This window comes from Balaenoptera acutorostrata, chromosome 6, assembly GCF_949987535.1.
Source record: "Balaenoptera acutorostrata chromosome 6, mBalAcu1.1, whole genome shotgun sequence".
In the NCBI taxonomy this organism is placed as follows: Eukaryota; Metazoa; Chordata; class Mammalia; order Artiodactyla; family Balaenopteridae; genus Balaenoptera; species Balaenoptera acutorostrata.
In genome coordinates, this window is record NC_080069.1 from 12,995,701 (window position 1) to 13,020,807 (window position 25,107).

Consider the following 25,107-nt stretch of genomic DNA (forward strand, 5'->3'; position numbering starts at 1 on the left):
ACAACGGAGTTTCCTTTAAGTTCATTCTGGTGTCACAGCGAGGCAGGGACACCGAATCGGTAGTGCCTTCACAAGAGAGGAGCTGAAGTGTGGGAGAGACACTAGCCAACCAGGAACACATTGTTCTGTGGTCTTAGAATCTCCAGGGCCTGACATAATAATACCCAATACATACCAGGAGCTCAGTGAATGCTTTTGGGTTGATAACTACAGCCATTTATGTCCATGTAAAAATTCCTGTGTGCCACTGTTATGCCCTGGCACCAGGCTAGGTGAAATACTTTGTGGACGCATGATTTTAGGGGTTCTCCAAACCCTTATTATATTACAATATATATAAAAATTTTTTTTAGAGATACCATCTGAAATCCTATTTAAGGTTAAAAAAATTCAGGAGAGTGTCGCCTTGGCAAGGGGTAGAGGGTAGGGTGGATTGAAAAGGGGCACCAGATAACTTTCTGGGGAGATAGAAATGTTCTATGTTGTGATATGGTGTGGATTACCTAGTTGTATCCATTTGTCAAAATTGTGCAGCTAAGATTTGTACATTTCAATGCATGTAAATTTCACTTTAAAAAAAGGGGGTTCATTATATTTATTTTGTTTGCTTGAAATAATTCATAGTAAAAAAATCCTTTAAGTGCTGTCGAGTGAATCTTCTTTCATATTAAGAGGGAAGGCAGGGTCAAGGTTTGTCCCCACTTCATTTAATAAGTAAGGAAGGGATGGCAGAAAAATTCCAAGTAGAATATCAGTGAATTTAATTTGGGAGTGGACAGGAAGAGCCATTTTTAAACACAGCTCTTCATTACGTATCTATTCAATGCCTTTCCTCAGGTCTATACATATACATGGATATGTACGTAACAAGTTCCTTTCTCAAAAAAAAAAATGCCATGTGTAACTAACAGGTAGACTGGTATCTAGGATGGCTCACCTTCCTGGGTCAGTAAGTAGGTGGTGGATATGCCCAAGTCAATGCATTTCTGCTGTGCTTTCCCACTGTTCCTTGGCTGATTGCCACCTCTTTGAACTTCTCCTGCACCCTGATCTGCAGCACACACATAGAACTCAATCTGACCGCATTCTCTGTGCTACTTGTTTTGCTTGTTTGCCATATTTCTCCAACCTGAAAGTAAGTTCTTTGAGGGTAGGGACTATGCCTTGTAACTTTTGTGGTTACCTAGCCCCTGAGTCCCCCTTGCTGGAGCCTCCCCTCCAGAGCTTAGACTATGGGAGGGGCTCAATGAGTAATATCCTCTGTCCTATCGACTGGCCAAACAAGGCCGGGGCAAGGCAACTAGGATGGGAACTCATCCATAAATGCTTTACATTTATTTTCTCATTTTATCCTTATTTTATCTCATTCAGTCCTCAAGATAGGCATTGTTATGTATGTTTTACAGATAAGAAAAGTGGACATCCGAAAAGGTTAAGTATAATTCTTCAAAGGTTCTAAGTTAGGAAGTAGCAGGCATGGGATTTGAGTTCCGTTTTGTTGGACTTTAAATCATGCCCTTCCACTACTCCACACCCATCTCTTCCCTTTCGTCTGGTTAGATGCTAAATGTCCTACATTGTCAGCACCGAATTCCGAAACCTTACCTTCTCACCCAAGGTCTGAGCATCTCCGCCGCTGCTCTCCAGCATGGGGGACACCAGGTACAATTCATCAGGCAGCATGTCCATACCCCAGCGTTACTCTGGCACACGTCAGATGTTCAAGAACCCATTCCCGAGAAATGAGAAATGACCTCCCAGCTGGTGTTTCCGTCTTAGCTTCCTGATCACACACAATCTGCTCCTTGTTGCGACTGCAGCCTGAAGGGTCACCTGGGAATGGTCGTCCAAGTCCTTTGATAGAGATGAGTTTCCTAGAACCAGCCAGTCAGATCGCCAGCTGCCACACTTCGTCACCTGGGCATAGCTGGAGCACAAATACGTGACAGCACATGGGCGAAAGGCAGCCTCTTTTTCCGTGACGCTCTGCTATTGTTACAGGAGGCGGCTAACCCGTCGAGATGCCGGGAGCATGGCTCATCCCAAAGTTCTGGTCCGTCCCTTGTTAGCCATATGGAAGTCTGGCAAAAGAGTTTTGCACCTTTTACGACTTTCTGGGAAACTAACTCAACCCCCGTCCCCTTTATCCTTGAAATCTGCAGGTCGTGTTGTCAACAACGGTGAACGTGGATGGACACGTGCTGGCTGTTTCCGACAACATGTTTGTTCACAACAACTCGAAGCACGGGCGGAGAGCGAGAAGGCTGGACCCGTCGGAAGGTAGGGCTCTCTGCTGTCCAGGCTGAGCCTGGCAGACAAATGATGTTCTCCACAAATTTCCTTGTTTGAATTTCAAACTGATGTCTCTGAGTAGGAGTGGAGAAAGTACACAAGGCCATGTGGATTTAAAACTGAAGCTGTAAACAGTGACTTCTGCCTGCTTTCATGTAAGCCCCACACATCTCCCAGCCAATGTTCAGGCCCCCGTGCCTCACCGGCTCTTTCATTCAGTTCTGCGGGGTTTTCTTTTTTTTTCTTTTCTTGCTAGAGGGGCATTTCAGGCAAATGTAGGCCTATGACATCTTAGTTAAACAGGAACATTACCGTGCCAGACATGTATGAATAAGTGTCAAACGTGCCCTTAAACAGATTGTGGGCAAAACAAAACAATGTGCAGAATGAAACTGACACTAATTGATTTTTGTTTGCTTGGACAAGAAGAAATCATGGTCTGCTCTGGGTAGTTTTCCAAGTGCGTTAAAGTAATTAGAAATACTGGTAACTGTTAAACTTCAAGTTGTCCAAAAAAATAAAGTATATCGAGGAAGATAACTGACAAACCTAAGTAAATCCCATCTACATTCTTTTTTCCCCACTCCTCAACTCATTAGTGTACAACTCAACTCTTGTAATATAGAATGAATGGCTAAATGGGGCTCCTATTTTAGTGTGATGTCTTGCTGTATACTGCCCACCAGACCCCACCCCAATCTTGGCCCTTAAAATGTGTCTTGTATCATTTCAAACAGGAATTAATGAACTGAAAGAAAATGATTGAATCAGTAAAGAATTTGGAGTGGTGTTAATTCTCCCACAGTGGGCACTGAAAGGGGAGAAGAAAATCCCAGGGTTCAGAACTAGGAACCCATCCAGTTTCTTTTGACTGATTGGATGTGATTGACTGGCTGTTCAAAGGGGGCTCGTGTTTTTGGAGTCCTGCCAAAGTTCTCCTCCACCTTTGACCCTGTCAACTTTGGAAATGGAGTGATGGATTGACTTTAGTTATGGCCTGAAAACCATATTGGGTTCCTGTTGGGATGTAAAGTCCAGAGGCCTTGAACATATGGAAGAAGGAGGGAAAATCCTTCCTACAGAGTTAGGAGAGTGATTAGAAATTGTCTCTTGATAGAGCTGAAAAAACTCTTCAACTATGATAGATTTTGCTTTCTCCTTCTCTCTCTAGCACATTAACAGACCCTGTAGATCTTAACATCTTGGGACAGAGGAGGTGGGGAGAGAAAAGGGATTTACACATTTGTAGTGTGAACAACTTATAAAAATATGGGGAAAAACAACAGAGTTTTAAAAGCACCATTTGCACAATTAGCCGTTTTCATATATAGTGGTCAACTCATTAGGCTTTGATGACCTGGTGAAAACCAACAACCAATTAGGGAATGATGGCAAGTCAGCAAAGCTCCACTTGAACTTCTTAGATGACCAAGAGCTTTCAAGCGCAGCCAGCCCCCAAACTCCAAGCTTCAACCACCAAAGGGCAAACCTGACTTTTTCTTCCCTATCTTCTTAGCTACTCCATGCATCAAAGCCATTAGCCCGAGTGAAGGCTGGACCACCGGAGGAGCCATGGTCATCATCATTGGGGACAACTTCTTTGATGGCCTCCAAGTGGTGTTTGGGACTATGCTTGTATGGAGCGAGGTAGGCAAAGGCAACTCGCTTCCCTGATTTTCTTTGCCCCAAAGATTGTTTTGATCTGGGGAAACTAGTAATTCTGCAATGTCAGCGGCATGAACACACACTATTGAGTACCTGTTATAAGTGGGGCACCAGGATTAAAAGACATGTAAGCCACAATTTACCGCAGGCATGGATCCCTTAAAAAGATAAATATTCACTGCAGTGCTGTTTATAATTGTGAAAAATTAGAAACTGGCGAGATATTGGATAATAGGAGAATGGTTCAATGATGAAGTGTCATCATTTATTTAAAAATTTTATTTGAAATATTTTTAATGACATAGGAAAAGGGAACACATGCTATAATGCTAAGTGGAAAAAAAAACCCAGGACAACAGTATCTATGGATGTAAAATCTAGTTATATAACACACAACCATAGAAAAGTACTGGAAACATGCCAAAGATTAATAACGGTTGTCTCTGGGTTATGCAATGTTAACATTTTTCTCTTTATTTTTCTGTAATTTCCAATTTTTCTACTGTGATAATGAGAAAAACAGCAAAACAAGTTACAGAAAGATATGGAACAGTGCTACGTTTGTAATGGAAATTGCCAAATCAATTTGTGAGGTCACGGCAGTGTAGGAGTGAGGGAAGGGAATGATTGCAGGGATGGGGGTTGGGTGGGCACGGGAGGTGAGAGGGACTTGAGCTGGGCTGATAGGAAGGGAAACGTAGACAGGTTGGGTTGAAAGGAAATTCCAGGGTGAGAGAGAGGAACACATGAGACACAGGGACAGGGCATTCAAAGCATCTGGGGTGTCATGAGCGCACCACTTTGCCCTGGGTGGGGGAGGGGGCAGCAGCAGGAGATGCTTGTGTGCTCAGTATCTGCATGATAACTCGTATAACAGGTATTTTATTCCTCAGCTAATAACTCCTCATGCCATCAGAGTGCAGACTCCTCCTCGGCACATTCCTGGAGTAGTAGAAGTGACATTATCTTATAAATCCAAACAGTTCTGCAAAGGAGCTCCAGGGAGGTTCATTTACACAGGTGGGTGAGAAAACGATTCCAAGGGAGACCGGCTCCTGGTTCACCTTTGCTCTGGTCCCTACTTTTTACGCTTTATAATCATTCTGACTCTTCTAGGTCTTCCTACTGGTGTGGGAAGGGTGGAATGGGCGATAGGCACTGAACGGGGACACGTGAACCCGATTCTAAATTTGTATTTTATGTGAGCAATTTCTGCAGTCTGGGAGATGGTCATGGTACCTCATTTCAGGAGCCCATCCTTATGAATTTAATTCAGCTGGAACCATGCTAGAATAGAATAGATTTTTCTCCAAGCAAATCAGAGAAAAAAAATTCAACCAAGTTGCTGGCTATAACTCAATTTTCTTGAAAAGGATTCAAGAAAGTTGCCTAATGGTGCTGCAGAGTGATTCAAATTATTTTACAATTTTATGAAAGCAGAAATCATCTAATTGGTTCAATATTTGTTGAATGCCTACATTGTACCTACTACTTTTTCCCAGGTTAAAGGGACAACGACATAGAAGACATGGTCCCTATTTGGAAATTTAGAAACTATTGGAAGAGGCAATGGTATATTGCACAGAACAGCAGGAGAATTAGAGTGTTCAAAATGTTTAGTATTTCCAGTGAATGGAATACGAGTTTCAGGAAGAGTGACTTTAATGTGGGCTACAGCAGTGGGATGAGGCTTCAAGGAGGAGATGAAATTGAAGACCATTTTTAAGGATGGGGAGGATTTGGATCAGTAAAGAGAAAAAGGAAGAGAGTTTCCACTATGGGACTCTTACGTGCAAAGGCGCAAAGGGTGACGTGTGCTTGTATCTGGAGGAGAGAAGGCTGGTTCAACAGCTGTGGGGATCCATTTAGGTAGAACTTATGCCAGAACTTAGCTGAGATGAGCTAGGCATGGCAGGGAAGGAAACCATAAAACAGCTCAAAAGTTCTGCTTGGTGCCTAAAACAGGGTCACGTGACATTAAACAAGGTCACATGACGAAAAGCCTGGGGAATAGACGTAAAAAAAAGCCTGCGGGAGTGATGTAAAGCAGGGTCACATGAAGTAAAGCCTGGGGAACTGATGTAAAGTTCATGTTCATAGAGACAGAAAGTCGAATGGTGGTTACCAGGGCTGGGGGGATGGGGGCAATTGTTGTGTAATGGGTACAGAGTTTTAGTTTTGCAAGATGCAGAAGTTCTGGAGGTTGGCTGCACAACAAAGTGAATGTACTTAACACTACTGAACTGCACATTTAGAAGTGGGTTAAAAGGGTAAATTTTGTTGTGTGTATTTTACCGCAGTTTTAAAAAATGAAAAAAAGGCCTTGTATGGGAGCTAGGACTTAATTTGGCAAGATCTAAGATGACATTGAAGGTTCCTATGTGAGAGAGTTACTCAAAACTGTTATCTCAGGAAAAACGAATGCTGTTGATATATAAAGACTGAGTTAGTCAGGGGAACAGCTGAGGGCAGGGAGATCAACTAGAATATTGTTACTTTGAAGAGAAGATAAGGGGAAAGAAAGAAATATAGAAATCAAGAAACTATATCAGACATATTATGAATTTCTAACAATATTATTTTATAGTGTATTCTTTCGCATTTGGACTTAACCTCCTGTTCTTGTTTAAGCGTAAATATCGGGTTAGATATCAATTAGGAGTAGGTGGAAGAGGGTGATTTTTAGGTATATATTTAACATTTTGCCTTTGAGGTTTTCTCTCTGTGATAAGCACATCTTGGTTGGGTTACCTGTTTTTGTGGATCTATGGAAGACTCTATTGCAGTTGCAATAAAATATTTACCATTCTAGCTCCAAAGGGACATAGTTTTTGAGTCATTTAAATGAGCATTTATTACATGCCTACCATGGGCTGGCACAGCTCTGGGCTCTGGGATATAGAAGTGGGCAAGACAAAGCCCCCCATCTTAATAAAGCTTGCATTCTAGAGGGGGAGACAGACAACAAGATATAATTTCAGATAGTGACAAGGACGGGATAGAGAATGAGGGAGGGTCTCTCTGAGGAAGGGGCATTGAGCAGAGACATGTATCGCAGGTGTGGAAATCTGTCTGCCTCCGTCCTTATCTTTTTGACCTCCTGTCTTCTCCATTCACATTTCCTCTGTCCCTGGTCCTCCTCGGGGCTGTGTTTTCTGTTTGGTTCACCAGTGTTAGCTAGAATAGCACCTGGCAGTCAATGAATTGGGGGCAAGTGTCTCAGGTAGAGAACAGATGACAGCCTGAGAGGTGGGTATAAGCCAGATTTAAAAAAAAAGAAAAAAAAAGGAGCCCAGATAACAGTAAAAATAATAGATGTTATGTTACATGTAAATCCAAAAATTTTAGAGATAATGAGACATCGAAGAGCATCTGGTCAAACTCCCTCTGTTGCAGGTGAGATAACTGAGACCCAGGGAGAAATGACTTGCCCGTTGAATTCAATGTGGAGTCAGAACAAGGACTCAGGGCTCTGGCCATCCTGTCTGGTGACTTCTGTTTAGCAATGCAGTGTCGGCAAATAGTTCTGTTTTCCTGATGTGCTGAGACATCGTTGACTTATTCCTGAAGCAAATATCAGTTGAACGTGCCCATTCTGCCCAGCCCTGTGCTCTGTGCTGGGGTCACTGCAGACCAGTCAGACCAGGGGGAACCTTCCTTCCTCAACGTTATGATATAGCGAAATAAACGTGAACTGCTCATGCTCTGGGGTCAGACTGGCCGGACGCACAGCTTGGCTGGCCTCTACATAGTTTTAAATCTTGCAGGAGTGACTTAACCTCTTCGTTTCCCCATCTAGAAAATGGGTTACCTACCTTCCAGACCTGTGATGAGGACTAACTAATACAGTGCGTGGCAACAGTGGTGCGCCGGTAAAGGTTTAACAGCCAGCTCTCCAGGGAAAAGGGGCGGGGGAGCATTGGTTTGCAGCATTTGCTGATTTCCATGGTGCAGGTACTCTCACCATGGCTGATTTCAAGCTACCAGTATGACATCAGCTAGCTCACAGCATTCCTGAAAATTTAACAACCTGCTCTCATGAGCTGGTACACACCAGGTCTAGAGCACCTCTGCATGTAAAGCATTTGAAATAGAGAGCAACTGTATCTTATTATTCGAAAGGTGTATATTATTAATACTATTATTGCTATTAGTGTTATCATCATGGAGGCTGACTTGAACAAGGAATTACAAATGTGACGAGTTGTATAGGATGCTGGGGATATATGTCAGAGGAATCTTAAAACGATAGGGAAGGTTAAGGACAGTTCAAACACATGAAACAGTATGTGCAAAGGCCCTGTGGTAGGAAAGAACATGGGATATATTTGATGGCAACTATGAACAGGGAAGAAAGAATGTTAAAGAGAGGTTGGGTTCAAGCTGGAAGAGAGGGTTGAGCCTGCTTGTGTGGCTCTATCCCAAGTGCCATGGGGAGCTGTTGGAATAGTTAAAGCTGGGAGTGCCATGATCAGATTTGCCTTTTAAAAGAGCATTCTGGCTGCAGCAGTGAGAATGGCTTGGAAGCTAGGGAGGTCAGTTGGAGGCCAGTGTGGTGGCCCTGGCCAGAAACGATGGCAGCTTGGGCTAGAGTGCTGGTGGTGGGGACAGGCAGAAGTGGATGAAATTTAGGAGGTAACATTGACGGGACTTGATGATTGATTGGATGGGGTGAAGGTTGGGGAAGGAAGGGGAGGGGACGACTCTCGGGTTTCAGGTTTGAAAAATTGGGTGGGTATAGCTTAGAAAAGTGATTTTTAAAAAGGTATAAAGTGCTAAGGGAGTTCAGAGGAAGGACAAAATACTTCCAGCTGGCGGAGAGGTGGGAAGATTTAATATTGTAAAGATGTCGATTAATGAATAAATTTAACACAATGCCAATCAAAGTACCAACAAAATGTTTGGGGAAACTTTACAAAAGTTCACCTGTAAAAGTAAAGGTGCTAAAATAAGACCCCGCATTTTGAAAAATGAGGGGGCCTTCCCCTACCAGACTTTAAAACCTATTTTAAGTTTCAATAATTAGAAGAACATGGGGTTTTGCAGGAACATATAGAAATGTCATGCAACAGAAGAGAACACTTAAAAATAGTTTTTGTACACACGAATAGTATAAATACAGAAGTATTTGTATGGGTGAGGAGACATCTCAAGTCAATGTGGAAAATATGGAATGTTTAACAAACGGTGTTGGGCCAACTAGTTAAGCATTAAAGAAAAAAAGGTTAGGTATCTAGTTTCATATCATAAACTGAAACATATTTGAATTAAATATTTTTAATTAAGAATGTAGGTATTTCAAAAAATTATTATAATTGAGCCTTGCTAATCTTGATCCCAAAGACAGAAACCACCAAGCATAAATATGTGATTACATAAAAAGAAAATTTTTGCATGTCTAAGTTTCACTCATTAAATCAAAAGGAAAAGGACAAACTGGGAACGTATTTGTTACATATGACATATTATCTTACATATAAAAAGATTCATTCATTTGTTCAGCAAACTTCATTTTATGCCTACTCTTTGTCAGCCATTATGTTATATATTGTGGATAACCAGGTGAACATTAGATGTCTTATAAATTAAGCAGAAAAAAAAATCCCAAATTAAAAGCTAGCAATGTATCGGGGTGGGGGGGGGGAAGGGAGGGTGGGATGAACTGGGAGATTGGGATTGACATATATACACTGTTATGTATAAAATAGGTAACTAATGAGAACCTACCGTATAGCACAGGTAACACTTCTCAGTGCTCTCTGGTGACCTAAATGGGAAGGAAATCCAAAAAAGAGGGGATCTATGTATACGTATAGCTGATTCACTTTGCTGTACAGCAGAAACTAACACAACGTTGTGAAGCAACTATATGCCAATAAAGATTAATTTTAAAAAGTTAGCAAGGAACATCGGGAGTTAATTCAAGAAGGAATATAATCAAGCAATAAACATGTTTTTAAAAATCCCAAGCACATTAATAATCAAATAAAAGCAAATTAAGGCAACTACAGGATAACATTTTTTTTTTCCTATCAAGTTGGCAAAGATTTTTTTTAAACAAACGAAAATGCCTAGGATGGCAAAATTAGAAGAAAGTGGGGACTTTCTAACATCCTACTATAGGAAGGTAGATGGCTACAGCAGAGTACCCTAATGGTACTCGCCTTAAAAAAGTGTATGTACCCTTTAACCCAACAATTCTACTTTTAGGAATGTATACTTGGGAAATAATTGAATTTGCCTGAAGGTTGTTCATTGGAGCACTGTTTATAATCGTGCAAAATTAAAAGCATTCTTAGTGTCCATTAGGGAACTCATTAAATAAATAATAAAACATCCTTACACTGAAACACATTTTAGATATTAAAAGTAATGCTGTGGATGGATATTTAATTACATGAAAGATGTTGGTTTTTTTTAAAAAAAAGCTTAAAAACTCTATGTACAGTATGGTCCAATTATATATATATATATATATATATATATATATATATATATATATATATATATATATATATATATATATGAAAAAGAGTAGTTGCATTATAAAACCCAAGGTATGAAAGCCTGCATACCAAGGTGTTAACAATGGTGGCTTCTGGATGTTGATATTATTATTTAATTTTTTTCATTTTCTTTACTTACATTTATTATTTTCTAACAAAATGAAGTAATTTTAATCTAAAAGTTAAATGAAGAAAATATATAAGAAATTTGCATCACACGTTTAAATACTGAAACAGCACACATCGGCAATCTTGATTCTTTAGGTACAAAGAACGTATTTCCAGTTGAAGCAGTGAAACTTCATCCTTCTCGCCTTTGAGAAGGAAGGACCTTGGGAGGCAGTTAGGGGTGAGAAGAGTAGGGATGCAGGAGTATACCCTTTCACAGTCAGAGAAGAAAACAGAAATACAAACACGGTCCAGGATAGCTCAGAAGCCTGGTCACTCTCCCTACAAACTTCCACTTTGAGGTTGCTGGGCCAAATGCGACTCGGGTTGGTGGAGACAAGCGGCTGATGTTATCCAAAGAGGGGACCAGACATCACAGGAAATGGATGGGTGGTCTCTTTTCTGGTCCCCCCAGCTAGCAGCCACTAACATGTAAAGCTAATTTACAACCCATTGGGAATCTTAGACCAACAGCTGGAAAGGCAGTGGCTCGCCCAGGTGAATGAAGATGGGGCTGGGGCCTCCTCCAGGGAGCCTGCAGGATCGTGGTGGCCTTCTCCCTGCGAGGCGTTCCAGCCAGCCTGGCCTCAGAGCCACACGTTGTGAGCCCCTTGGGAATCAGCCCCTCCAGTCCCAACCAGGGCTACTGCAGGAAGGTGCTTCTGAGACCACCGAAGGCTGAGACAACAGTCAGCTCTGTGGTGAGGTGGAAAATACCACATTGATTCCAGAGGAAAGGGAAACCCTGAACCTAGAGGGTCTTAGTGGGGACAGCGTGAGATTCCGGGATGGGATGGAATCTAAGAGGAGGGGCAGCGGACTCAGACCTGCTTTTGGATGTGGGCTGTGTCATCCATGTCTTGTTTGTCCTTTTGTCAAGTCACCTAACCTCTCTGAGCCTCATTTTCTTCATCTGTAAAGCTCTGGCGCTAATTATACTATGACCCATAGATGTTTCCCGAATTTGGCTGAGGATAAGAATCATGCTGGGCCCTGCTCCAGACATATCGAATGGTACTCTTCTGGGAGGGTCTGAGAATCTGTGTTTTAAACAAAGAAATGAGTTTGGGAAACCTGAGTCCTGCTCATCAGGCTGCTGCAGTGACTTCCTGGCTTGTAAAGTATTCGACAACGTGGGGCAGTTCTTTTGAGACTGAGTCATTACACCACGCACACAATAGTATTTACTCTTAGGTGGAATCTTCTAGAAAGAGACTCAAAAAGCAGGAGGTAGGAAGGCAGTCTCCAGAAGACCTCCCCTCCCTCAGCCACCACCCCACCACACACATCTTATGGTTCATAGTCCAACTGTTGGTGGTTCCTGTATCCAAGGATGCACCACCACAATAAACCCAAGCCTGTTAGATGGAACTTACCTGGTATAATTAGACAAAATGCAGTAATCAGCTTCCCACAGTTGTTGTTGCCAAGTACAGCATAAACAACATCAGGGCTCTGAAAAACAACACGTTTTCTTCACACTTGTGACTTTGCAGGTCTATTTTCCTCCAACCACAATTTGCTAAAGTGCAGCCTGCTGCTGCAGAGTCAAGAGATCCACACCAGAATCTAGCTCATCAGGAAAGGTCCCATTTCCTCTGTCTGGTCTGAGACCTAGAGATGGTACCAGCCGAGGCTTAGCGGGGAAGAGATCCCCTACACCCCTTGCAGACTTTTCTACAAAAAACTGGCAGTGCAGAAATATAATCCTGGTAGGGGCACCCAATGGGACCATGGTTATTGGTTGTTCAGTGTACTTCTTGTCTGTCTTGAGGATGCAGGGAGAGAAAGTCTGGAACAAGGCATTTGTGGGTAGAATTTCCACTGTCTACAATTGTTAAATCTGTACCATCCACAGAAACCAGTGAAAAATCATGATGCATGAGTGGATGGCAGGTCACTGAGGGTATGGGGGTAGATGTGCACAGCTTTTCAGTATCTTCCTATGACCTTTTGCAGAGTCTGGGTTTCACATTTGATTGCTGGTTAAGTTCGGACAGAACTTATAAGAAAAAAAAAATGATGCTAGTACTTCAGTGATCACGTCTGTCGTCTATTGAGCACGTAGGGCCAGGTTCTGTCTTTTGAGCTCGTATAATCACCACCTTTTCCCATGTTAATGGTTCCATTCGTATCTCAACTTTATAGATGAGAATCCTGCTGCCTAAGGTCACCAAGCTAGGTCCAAACCTAGCAGTCTTATCCCAAAGTTGTGCTCTTAACCATTGACCTGTGCTACTTACCAATAGCGTAATAGCTTCTTCGAAGAAGTTACGCTAAGGCCATTATTTGGCTTCATCCAGAGTTTTACTTGGCAGATGCCAGTGGCCTTGGCTCTCGGGCTGTTACTCTGAGGAAGTGCACGGGCGACAGGCCTGGCCAGTGAGCATGGAGGGGGCTCAGAGGACGCCTCACCCGTGCCCTGGTGTCCCAGATCGCTAAATGGATATTTCTATTTCAGTGTGATATGTAGGCTTAGAGCCCATGAAGGGCTTTGAATTCCCTAGAAGTCATAGAAATTATCCTCTTCATGAATAACTGAAATTGCAGAAGGCAAAAAAGTATGAACTCCACTTTGTTATTAAACTTGAGAAAACTTAGCACTGGAATGGAAGACAGTCAGTGACACAGAGTTTAGAGGCCTGAATTTGAGTCTGAACTTTCCAGCAAATCACCTAACTCTTGTTCACCTTAGTTTTCGAACCTAAAAAATAGGAAGATACCTATCTTACTGGGAGGATGAAATTACGTAGATACACAAATGTATTTTGTATAGGAATATACAAATATGAGCAAAATTTACTATTCTAAGTGTTTGGCTGTGGGGTACAGAGTTCCTGGGATGAGTTCTCGGTAGCGTCCTTCCTCACTGCTGTTTGATCAAGGATGGACTTTTTTTTGCATGTCTTCTCTTCTGTAAAAGGTGGCTTCTTCTTGAAAGACCCACCATATCACGCCTTTCATATCTGGGTCGAGATTAGAAATCAGGGTTTTTAGGTGACAGAGAAGGCGAAGGCAGCCCGAGAGCATGGGGGCTGTTTGCAAGTGGGTTGAAGGGGAAACAGGTTTTCCAAGGAGAGGCCGACAGGGCCCAGCTGGCCCAGGTGCAGGCTCAGGAGCTGCTTCCCAAGGTGTGCAGTGAACTTAGAAGCTGACAAAACACCCTGGCTATGGAGACACGAGTAGAAGCCAAAGAATCCACGTCAACTCATCTCCTTCCCAGAAAAATTCTTATGTTTTACTTTTTTTTTTTTTTAACATCTTTATTGGAGTATAATTGCTTTACAATGGTATGTTAGTTTCTGCTGTATAACAAGGTCAATCAGCTATACGTATACATATATCCCCATATCCCTTCCCTCTTGCGTCTCCCTCCCTCCCACCCTCCCTATCCCACCCCTCTAGGTGGTCACAAAGCACCGAGCTGATCTCCCTGTGCTATGCGGCTGCTTCCCACTAGCTATCTATTTTACATTCGGTAGTGTATATATGTCCATGCCACTCTCTCACTTCGTCCCAGCTTCCCCTTCCCCCTGCCCGTGTCCTCAAGTCCTTTAGCACAAACACATGCATTTGATTTCCCTGTTCATTATTTGGGCGAAAGCATTAATCAACAAGAAAACGGCCCAAACCAGGCAGCAGCCGGGAGGAGGAATGGGAGGCCTAGATGTTTCCACAGCCCTGCCGCCCACATCATACCCTGCACGGCCTCCTCCCCGAGGCTGGGCACGGGGCATGGGGCCCTGCTTCCACTGAGCCGCACTGCACAGATGTACACGCTGGATGGCAACTGTTAATAGCTCACCCACTTCACATCTCTTCTTTTTTTTCCTTATAGCATTATCCTGAAAAAAAAAATCTCATTTAAGAAATGAATCTGATTTGTAGTTAAAAATACCCAATTCGGATATCAAAAAGGGGCCCAAGTACCAGTTGTTCCCGGTTTGCACTAGAAACAGGTTGCATGAAGAGCCCTCCTGGTAGCCTGTAGCTTTACTGAAGTTAAAACTCCCACTGCCTGTAAAATTCGGATCCATCATTCGGCTGAGTCTGAGGAATGATGTCTCTGTTGGGGAGACACCAGAATAGGGGGCTGTTGTTTCACTAGAGATATCACAGCCTCTTAATGGCCTGGTGGTCTCAGCTATAATATTCTAAATACACATTACAAAGAGCAGAGCATATTCATAACTGCTCCGTGGTGGCATTTAGATTTACCCTTGAAATTTATCTTTAATTTTTACAGTTGTCTCCTTAACCATGTATATTACTCCCTTCTTCAAACAATCTGTCTTGCTGCTGCACTTTTTCTTGAAACCAAAGCGTAATTAAATATTAAATTAATATTTCATTTAAAATTAAATATCCAAGGCTTCCGTCTAATCTTTCACTTGTGCATTGCTATTTCTCACCTCGTGTTCTCATTCCTGTATCCACAAAGGCAGGTACCACCTCTTAATAATGTGTTCCTATATTATCTTTGTTCTTTTTTTTTTTTACATTGGTGACACTGAACCTTTGCTACATTGAAACAAATGGATGTAGGGAGAGATTTCAGTGTAGCAAAGGTTAAAGACAACTTAATTCAACAGCCCATGGCCTCAACTCCACCCATCTCCACTTCTCAAGGAAGAATTTCACTGCACCAAATAAGTAATAGTCTTAGAATTGTATAATGCAAGAGCTTACAAGGGGTCTTAGAGGCTATTTAGCCCAACCTTTTGTTTTTGCAGAGACATAAACCAAAGTCCACCTGCCCTTGAAGGTGGTGTGGTTGGTCAGGGTTAGGAATTAAGGCATCCCAGGAAAAGGCCAGCTTTATCTCCACCACACCATCAAATGCTATGAAACTATTTAACTTGGGAGCATTATAATGCCAATCGAACATAGCCTTGAATCTTGGACACCTGAGGAGTATGGCAGAAGGTAGATGAATAGATGAGAAAATTGGAAGGTTTGGGAGAGAGAGAGAGGAACCAAAATCATAGCACAAAGAAGGCAGACCTCAAAGGGATCAATACGTTAAGATCAAAGCACTGTGAAGACATAGACACTGAGGGAAGAGCAGAATGGAGACATCCTAAAGGGGGCATGAGGGCAGGAGCTAGTCTGTGTGCATGCAAATTCCTCCCCAGGCAAACCAGGCTGTTGTACCCCTTCCCGTCCTGTCAATAGAGAGTAGCTGTCTTTGACCAGAGCTGTGTGGAGAGATGTCCCTCATGCATGTTTTCTCCTCTGCCTGCATATCAAAGTCCATCTTCTGATCTGGTGGTCACATTACATAGATTTTAGTTTTCTTGAGCAGGATTCTTTTTCCATTGCTTTCTTTATTCTTGGAGAAGGTTGGAATTTAGAGTTAGGACTGGAGAGATCCTCTAGTTCTGTGGCCTGGACCCCTTAGTGGCCCGTGGTCTCTGTGATAGAAGTGAAGATCCTTTGCTGCAGATAAACGCACATAGCTGCAGACACACAACTAGGCTCGGACTTTCTAGACTTCTGTCGGCCTCTTGATGGCCATCCATAGACTCCGCAATGTCCTAGGCTCCAACTGAAGACTTACTAGTGAGGAAAGCTGCAACCCAGGCCAACATCCCAGAGTGGCAGCCTGACAGAACACTCAGACCTCCCTCACCCCATCATCTTCTTGGTCTCCTCTCAAATTTCTGTAAAGGAACTCAATCGGCCCTTGATATTGCCACCTTTGTGATAAGTACTTCTGTTGGTCAGTGGCAGAAATGACCACCTACCTGCAAAGTCAACACTGTCCTTGTTGAGGGTTGACCAGAACTCTCACCGGGAGTGCCCTTTCCATGTTAGCCAGTGTTCCCTCTATTTCTGGGAAACAGAAGTAGAGGCATAAGTTGGGGGAAGCATTATCTTCTCTCTGTGACTCCACTTAAGGAAAAACAATCATATAGAATTTATCCATCTCACCAACCCTTTGGGAAAATTAATATTGAGCAACAGCCAGCTTTTTTTTAAATGAGTGGTTCCCAGTAGATATTTTTAGTTAAATACTATTTACTTATAAAAGGAACCCTTCACACATCACTTATGGTTTCTATCTAGTCGTTGGGTCCGAGATACGCTAAGTAACCTCATATATTATCCCTGCAATCAAAATAAGAAATGACACGTAAGATCCAAGCTCTCAGGAGAAATATTATGAAATCTCAAGGTATTGATGAAAGTTTTTCCAAGGCTGATCCAAATGGGATTTAGATTCTGTGGCAGTTGAAATGTGTATTATTAAACTCCTTAAGCAAACCCGAATGACTCCCAGTGGAGGATTAAGACATTCTATGTATAGCAAAGGCGAAATTCTCATGTCTGAGTTTTCTCTATTGAATTCCCCCTTGATTAGCTTCTGTAATATTTAACTTCATGCCATGCCATAATTATTTAATAAAAGGTAAATATAAATTATATTTCAGTGGGGATATGACCTTTTACCTTAATGTTATGTTACTAAAGAAAGACATAGATAAATAGAGCCTATACATTGAAGCATATTTTTAATTTACTGTGTTTGTGCCTTGCCAGCATTTCTCTATGTCCCCGTCAGCCAAGGGGTTGGCAGGACTTCACACCATCCCCGCACTCCATGTGGTAGCAGAGGGTGTAAATTCACACTGATGATGGCAGTTAATGATCTGGTTGGCCCTTAGAGATAGTCTTGGTGCTGGTCTCGGGCACCTCATTAGCTAATTGAGGTTTACTTGGCTCACACCAGGTCTCAAAAGTCAGAGAACACCCAGGGAGGGGGGAGGGGGGAAGTTGGGACTCAAGGTGAGGCTGAAGCGATAGGAGGCCAAACAACTGGTCTGATGCAACCTGAGTTTGGAACCAGAGTAAAAGCTGTCCAATGCAATCCTGATGTTGTGAAGGCTGAACCCTTGAGGGACTGACTGAGTTTTCCTCTTACAGTTTGGTGTTGAGTAAACGGTTTGGACTTCATGATTTTTACTTCACAGTTGCACTTAAGTGGCATGGTGTGTGTGTGTGTGTGTGTTCACAAGCACATCCGTGTGATTATTCCCTGTCCATACGGACACGACGGTGTGTGTCACTGTCTTTCTCATCTTGGATACACACAGAACCCATCCACAGGTTATGCCTGTGAAGTTTGGCAGGGGCCTCCAGAAAACACTCAACATGAGAAATAGATGAGTATATGTCTGTCTGGCTTATTCAGTTTAAAACGTGAATTGCTAGCCCAGTGTGGTCAGGAGAGTCTGCTGTTTCTGAGTTAGGCGGGGAGCGAGGAGGGGAGGGCAGACAAGATGAACCAGACATCACCCTTGTGTCCTGGGGGTTTTCATCTCACAGGGACAACAGTGGGTACAACCGTGTGATAAAGTCTATGAGAGAGAAAGCATCAGGCGTGCCGATGAGAGCACAGCTTTAGCAGACTCCTTTGTGGGCAGCAGGAAGGCCCCGGGAGTAAGGAGGTTAGCGGCGGCTGAGGGTGGACCGCCAGAGCTCTAGTGAGAGGGAGCGAGAACCTCTTACCCATGCAGACGGAAGGGAAGGGACAAGGACAGTCATGGAGACAGCGGGGACCTTGGGGAGGGTGGCTAGATTCTCTGCCTTATGGGATATCCCCTTACTTTGGGCTCAGCACAGTGGGAGTATACCCGTATTTAAAATTTCCGTTTTCTCCATGTAAGAAAATCAGCCTCTTAGGTGATGAAATGGTGCATATCTGAAAAAAGACGAGGCTCTGATTGATTTAGACCATTTTGTCACTAGGTCTGCTCACCCCGCAGCGCTAGGACGCTGTCTGTGTTTGCTGATGGATACCCAATGGGGCTTGTCTCACCCTCAGTGTTCCGGGCAGGGCTGCACTCTCTGAGCTGCCCTTTGCTAGAAGCTGCACGGGGAGCCCGGGGACGGGTGGAAGGGGGTGCAGGGAGTGGGTGAGCAGAAGCAGAGGGTAGCATGGCCACTCTCAACACTCTGCCCTTGGCCAACTCCAGTCCAGTAGCGAAGGACAGAGGGGTAGCCTTTGGCCCCGGGGGCTGCTGGCATATCTAACGGGGGCTTGGAATGACATCTCTGGTTCTACAGCAGAAAAGGTGAAGGTAGCACAGGCCTTGAAATTATAGAGTCCAGGGTACAGATCCCACCTTTACTGCCTGGAGCTTCATTTAAAATGGGGATAAAATCCATGTCTTAGGGTTGTAATGAGGATTGAATGAGCTAATATATGTAAAAGGCGTTAGCATAATGCCTGTAACATAGTAAAACCTTCATTCTAACAGAGATCGTAACAATTTTCATTATTGAGTATTATAGCCACTAAAAATCCTACTATTAAAGAAAAAGTCTTCAGAAATTGCTGACATTATAGTGCTAAGTGGAGAGAAAAAAAAAAAACAGTTTACGGAATGATTCCAATTATACACACAGCTATTCTTACATGTGTTTCTGGGTAAGATGGTAATCTGAGTACAAGTGTTTAATCGGCCCCCATCCCCAGGATATACTGGAGAATATTTTCAAGAAAACATAAAAATAAGGGAAATCTGGTATTCGTGCGTGAAGCTAGGCTGGTCTCATCAATATGCCAGAAATTTTGTGCCATTGTGCTGATGTGTGCAGAAGGGGTTGTGTTGGAGGATGTGTGACATTCCGCTCGTGGGAAAAGAAGAGCCGGGCCAGGAAATAATGGTGGAAACCCTGACAAAACCTCCCAGATCCCTCCCCCAGAGTGAGAACAAGCGACACAGCAGAAACTAGATCTTGAATGGAAAGAGTACACTCAACAATTCCATGTCCAGAGAAGTTGTCATTAATATGTGAGGAAAACAGAAAGACATTCTCTTATTTCAAGGGCCCCGACAGAAATCAGTTCTTATTCCTACTGAGGTAACCTGACTGCTGGAGAACTGAATCAGTGAGGAATGCAAGAATGGAAAAGTGATGGTACCACAGGACCACTGGTCAGCAGAAAAAGCGGTTAAACATATAGTATCTGAATTATTGTTAATACGATGACAGAGCTTAACATAAACATGAAAATTAATGTCTTAAAGGGACAGATCATAGAAAATCTAATAATAGGAATATTAGCTGAAGAGGATGAACCATCAACAAAAATGTAGAAGTACAGAGAATGAGGTGGGGAAATTAAGGGTAAGCAACAGTTTTTTTTATATGTGGAGGGGCTCTATAGACTCAAACAATTAGGAAAAATAAAATACTTTTATAGAAAGCCAGAGGGACTATTTTAAATTAAAATAGGATGCGCATCTTCCTAATCACTAGAGAAAAACATATACATTAAAAACCTATTAGACATACAAGGAACATGTGGAAGGATAAATTTATAGTAGCAATTATGTATAAAAGATGTTAAATAATATGATCAAAAAGATAGATTAAATAATACATTGAAAGCATTTCCCGTGGAACACAGACAAGACTAATATGAATTCACAAAAAACTTAATAAATTTCAAAAGGCAGATATTCTGCAGGCCACCTTTTTGAATCCAGTGCAATTAATTAGAATAAATAATTAAGAGTTTAATAGTCAATCACCTAGAAATTTTAGGATATTCTCTTTGGAACTAAAGGAAGACGAAATTAGAAACAGAACTATTCAGAATGTTGTAACAAAGTTGGTGCGGGGTGAGGGACTGTGTGGAGAGTCATAAATAGGAGGTTAGAAATTTTAAACAAATACTATATTAGATTCTATGCTAAAACATTTAAAATCTTAATGAAATGCATGATTTCTTGATGGCTCATGGCTATTCAGTGTGAGTAGCATGAGGTTGGGGTATCTTGAATGGGAGGAGTCTATGGGCCATCCAGGTGGACATTTCCAGCCAATATTTGGATAAATAAGGCTGAATCTTGGGCAAGCTATCTGAGCTGGAAATAAAGATTTGTGATAGCATGTAGCCTGACATGGGAATCCTGGGGGCACTGAGGAGGCTGTTGAGGAAGAACGTATAGGCAAGCAGAAGACCGCCTTGGCAACAAGAAGCATCAGATGGACAGAGGAAGAGCAGTCCTCAAAGTAGGTTGAGGTTGCCCGAGTGGAGCGGCAGGGGTGAAACAGGGTAGTGTGCATTCAAGAAAGCCAATGAGTGGAAGTATTTCCAGCAGGAGAGTTTTTCCAGTGTCAAATGCTAACTTGAGTTTAAGATAAGAATGGAAATTTTCCTCTTGGTTTGGCTAAGATGTTATTGGTGACTTTGACAAGAGCAGTTTCACTGGGGTTCTTTCAAACTTTGAGTCAAGAGATAATATCCATGCAATATAAGTTTTATAGTACATAGGATAAAATATAGAAAGCTTCTCAATTTATTTTTTCAAAGCTGGTATAAAATAAAAATACAGAAGCCGACAACACCATGCACACTGTCCCAGTTATTAACATGGGCACACAAATCCCCAGCAACAATAATAGTAACAGACGCTTGTTGAGGGCTCAAAATGTGCCAGGCACTAGTCTCAGTAATGTAATTGATTTCATCCTCCCACCAGCAATCATAAGAAAACATTAACAAATTGTATTCAGAAATATACTAAGCAAATGATATACCACATCCGTGAGTCAAGGTTTAATTGTGAAATATTGAGAAATCTACTCTAAAATACAATTTAAATTGGTCCAGGGAGAAAATTCATATGACTATAATTTCCTAAAATTCTAAGAAGTCCTGATAAAAGCCCTTATCAAAGCATGATAACTAATATCTATCTCAAATAGCCAACATCACATTTGGTGCTGAAGTGTTAGTGTTATTCCCACTTTAAAGGAAAAAAAGCAAGAATATCCACTATCATCCTCTTTTCAGACACTTTTTGGGAAGTTTTAGCCAATACAAGAATGGGATTCAGAGAACTAAATGGAATTAATATACTTATCAAAAGCAGAAAAAATGATCATCACATATGGATGCTCTGAATGTACAAGCCTAAGAATGAACAGAAAAAATAAGTACATCTGTCAGGGGTTTGGTTACAAAATAAGAGACAACTGCTATTGGTTAAGATCTTTTACCTGCAAAGAACTGTGCTGGGGGCATGCTATACATTGTTTCATTTAATTTTGACAGCAAACCCATGAGATGGATTTTAAACAGAAGCTCACAGAAGTTAATGGCGGAGCTGGAATTTAAACCCAAGATCTACTTGACTCTAAAGCTGATTCTCTTAATGACTATAGCATATACTGTCACACACTACCCTCACACACATTGTCTGTGCAGACACATAAAAACCGAAGTGTTTCTAGGCGCTAGTAAAACTCTTAGAAAATGTGATGAGGGAGTAATCATATTCACAATAAAATCAACAAAAAGTGACATGCATAGCAAAAAATGAAAACCAAAAAACTTATTACCTGTACGATGAACAGTACACATTTTACTGGTGGACGTAAAGAATTTGTATATGTATATGTATGTATATGCCACACGCCCCCACCCCGTGTGTGTGTGTGTGTGTGTGTGTGTGTGTGTGTGTGTGTGTGAATGTGTACTTGCCAGATCTTGGAGTTGGGATGGTCTTTCTACCTGTAATACCTAAGGACAAATTTGGACATAATGTTGTAACATGGTGACAGAGTGTTAAAAGTATTAATATGTAAAGTGTTTTTACAAGTAAAAAAAAAAAAGGCCTAATTCTCAATAGAAAAGAGTGCAGAAAGTATTATAAGCAGTTCATAAAAGAAAAAATTAAAATGATCAGCAAGTATAAGAAAAAGACGTCAACCTCGCTGATGAATAAAGAAATGTGAGTTAAAATGACCACATGCCTTGCTGGAGGGAGTATAAATTTATATGTTCTTCTGAGGAGTGGTTTGGCAGTATGTGTCAAAGGCCTTAAATAGAAATCATAATTTTTGCTCCGGTAATTCTAATTCTTAGAATTTTCCAATTGAAATAATTAAAGTTATGCACAAAGGATAATTTTTGCTCTGATTTTCATAATAGTGAGAAATTAGGACCACGTTAAATGCCAAACATTAGGAAGCCATTTAAATAAATTATAGACCATGTCATGGAAAAATATGCAGGAATTTTAAGTAATGTTATAAAAGAATATTTAATAACCTGGGGAAAAATTTGATATATTGTTAAGTGGATAAAAAGTAGGTTATGTAATGGTGTGAATAGTATGCTCTGAATAATTTTAAGTATGTGTGTGTGTGTTTAAATCTTGGAGGATATAAGCAAAAATGTTAACCCAGATCATCTCTAAAATGGTGAGATTATGGATGATTTTATTTTTGCTTCTATATTTAAAAATTTTAATAATTTCTTTAAATAAAAGGTGTTGCTTTGAGAGTTCAAATAAAAGAAACAAATATTCATAAAACATATATGCAAAAGGTAAGATTAAAAAGGAAATACACCCTCCTGTGTTTACTGTTGCCTAATGGGAGTGCAGGTGATTATTATTTTATCCTTTATATCTTTTTTCTTTACTTTGATCGTGTATTAATTTTAAAACCATAAAATATAAGCAACACATTTTTCAAAAGTAAAGGAGGAGAGGAAAGAAGGACAAAGGATAAAGGAATCAACCCCCAAAACTCTTTAGCACAGTAGAAATGCCAAAATAGGTCCTTCATTCATTCATTCCCTCACTCATTCATTTTACAATTGCTGACACTAAGTGCCTATTACATGCCAGGCTCTGTCTCCAACAATGAGAACACAGTGGCAAGACAAAATAGGTGTGAATTCTGCTCCTATGGAACTTGGCAGTATCTGGTGGAGACCGACATGAAGTGAACGTATGTGTAACAAAACATAATTGAAAATTCTGAAAGTGTATTATGCATAAGAAGAGGGTTTTAGAATAAACTCACAGAAGGTTTACGTATGTATGAACGTAAATATTTAAGAGCATAATTAAGAAAAAGTGATGTTTAGGAGAAGAATTACTAGATGATGAAGGTATATTGGGGAAGAAGGCAAAGAGGGAAGAAGGGAAAAGCATGTAAAGGTACTTTATCGTCTGCGTAAGAAACTGGGATGGGATATGGTTGATTGTGTAATGTTTCTGCTTATTTGAGAGTGAGCAGAGAATGGTAAGTGTGTGTACTTAAGGCAGAAATGATAAAATAATTATAATAATCCTGAAATTTGGAGACCTTTCTATTACCCATGGCAGACTTAATTAGAAGCTTTGCTTTATGGCCAGTTTATATACTCAAAAAGAAGACTTTTGTTTTTCAGCATTAAATGAACCCACCATAGACTATGGCTTTCAGAGACTACAGAAAGTCATCCCAAGGCATCCTGGAGATCCTGAGAGATTAGCTAAGGTAAAATGCTTTGGAAAATGACATGTGAAAACCTTCTTGGAGAATTTCAGCAAACTTAGATAAATCTAGCGACTTAAGTCTCTTTACAATTAAATTACGCATTGAAATTTGGCTAAGCTGGAGACACAAGATGCGCATAAAATATCTACTAACTGTGAAATATGTTATGATCAATCTCTGAGGAAATATGAAATCTGAAAATTTGGGCCTATAAAACAAACACCCTACAATTATTCAGCTTATAAAACATTGCCAACTTTATGAAAATAAATAATTGTATAATTGCTTAAAAGTATAAGTTCCCATTCCTTTGTATTTAAACGTAATTTTGTTTACCCGTAATTACAGGGACATACTAATCCACAATCAAGTATTCACTGAAGGCCTAGTATGTACACAGATATTTAAGGAAGTGAAAAACACATCCATATATAATTTCTATGAAATGTATCCCTTTCAAATGAACTTGCTCACAAAAATTATATAGCGAATCTGGCCCATTATTTTAGCTTTCTTTATTTAAAAATACATCAATTTATTAGGTATTAATTAATGAGAAATTATGAAATTTTAACATTTTTATTTACATTTTAAGCACATACATTATAAAATGCCATGTTCTCTTTTCTGTAGTGTGAGTGAAATTCAAGTACTGCAGTTGCTTCTGCATCGCACCTTTATTTTCCTCTTGGAAAAATCCCCAGCCCCACCATTAAATTAGATGATATCTGGAAAGTAGGTTAATAGCAATTTAAAAGGCTGTTAAAAACAGAAGGTGGAAAAGACAAAATGAGAGGAAAGGGATTACTGATTACTAATTCTTTCTGGTTAACGTGAACAGGGGGAAATATTACTGAAAGAATTCATCTTTATTAGAGTAAAATTTTGCAGAAGGCATTGCCAAGATAATTTCAGTACTCTGGACAACTCCTTGGCAAGCAGCTAAACTCAGGTCAATCAATCATTTTGAGACTATTTGGTTAATTAGAATAACGGATTTTTTTAATGGAATGGTCTGTAAGTAGTTTTTAATGGAACTCCCATGACGTTATTAATTTTAGCCAACTCTACCCTTAATTTGGTTGTGTTTTGTTTTGGTAGCCAAGCTATTTATGGAGCCCTTTTATCGAGAAGTATTTCACATAGATACGCATTTATAGGGGGATTCATATGTGTGATTATA

General features: G+C 41.0%; 1 protein-coding gene across 1 annotated transcript in view; it reads left to right on the forward strand.

The window, feature by feature from the left end:
- EBF2 (EBF transcription factor 2) overlaps positions 1 to 25,107 on the forward strand; it is a 191,351-nt gene that overhangs the window by 146,068 nt on the left and 20,176 nt on the right. Inside the window, exons 8-11 of the mRNA XM_057547902.1 lie at positions 2,163 to 2,280; positions 3,809 to 3,939; positions 4,851 to 4,977; positions 23,836 to 23,924. Coding sequence (XP_057403885.1) covers positions 2,163 to 2,280; positions 3,809 to 3,939; positions 4,851 to 4,977; positions 23,836 to 23,924 — 465 coding nt within the window. The remainder of the gene's footprint in view (positions 1 to 2,162; positions 2,281 to 3,808; positions 3,940 to 4,850; positions 4,978 to 23,835; positions 23,925 to 25,107) is intronic.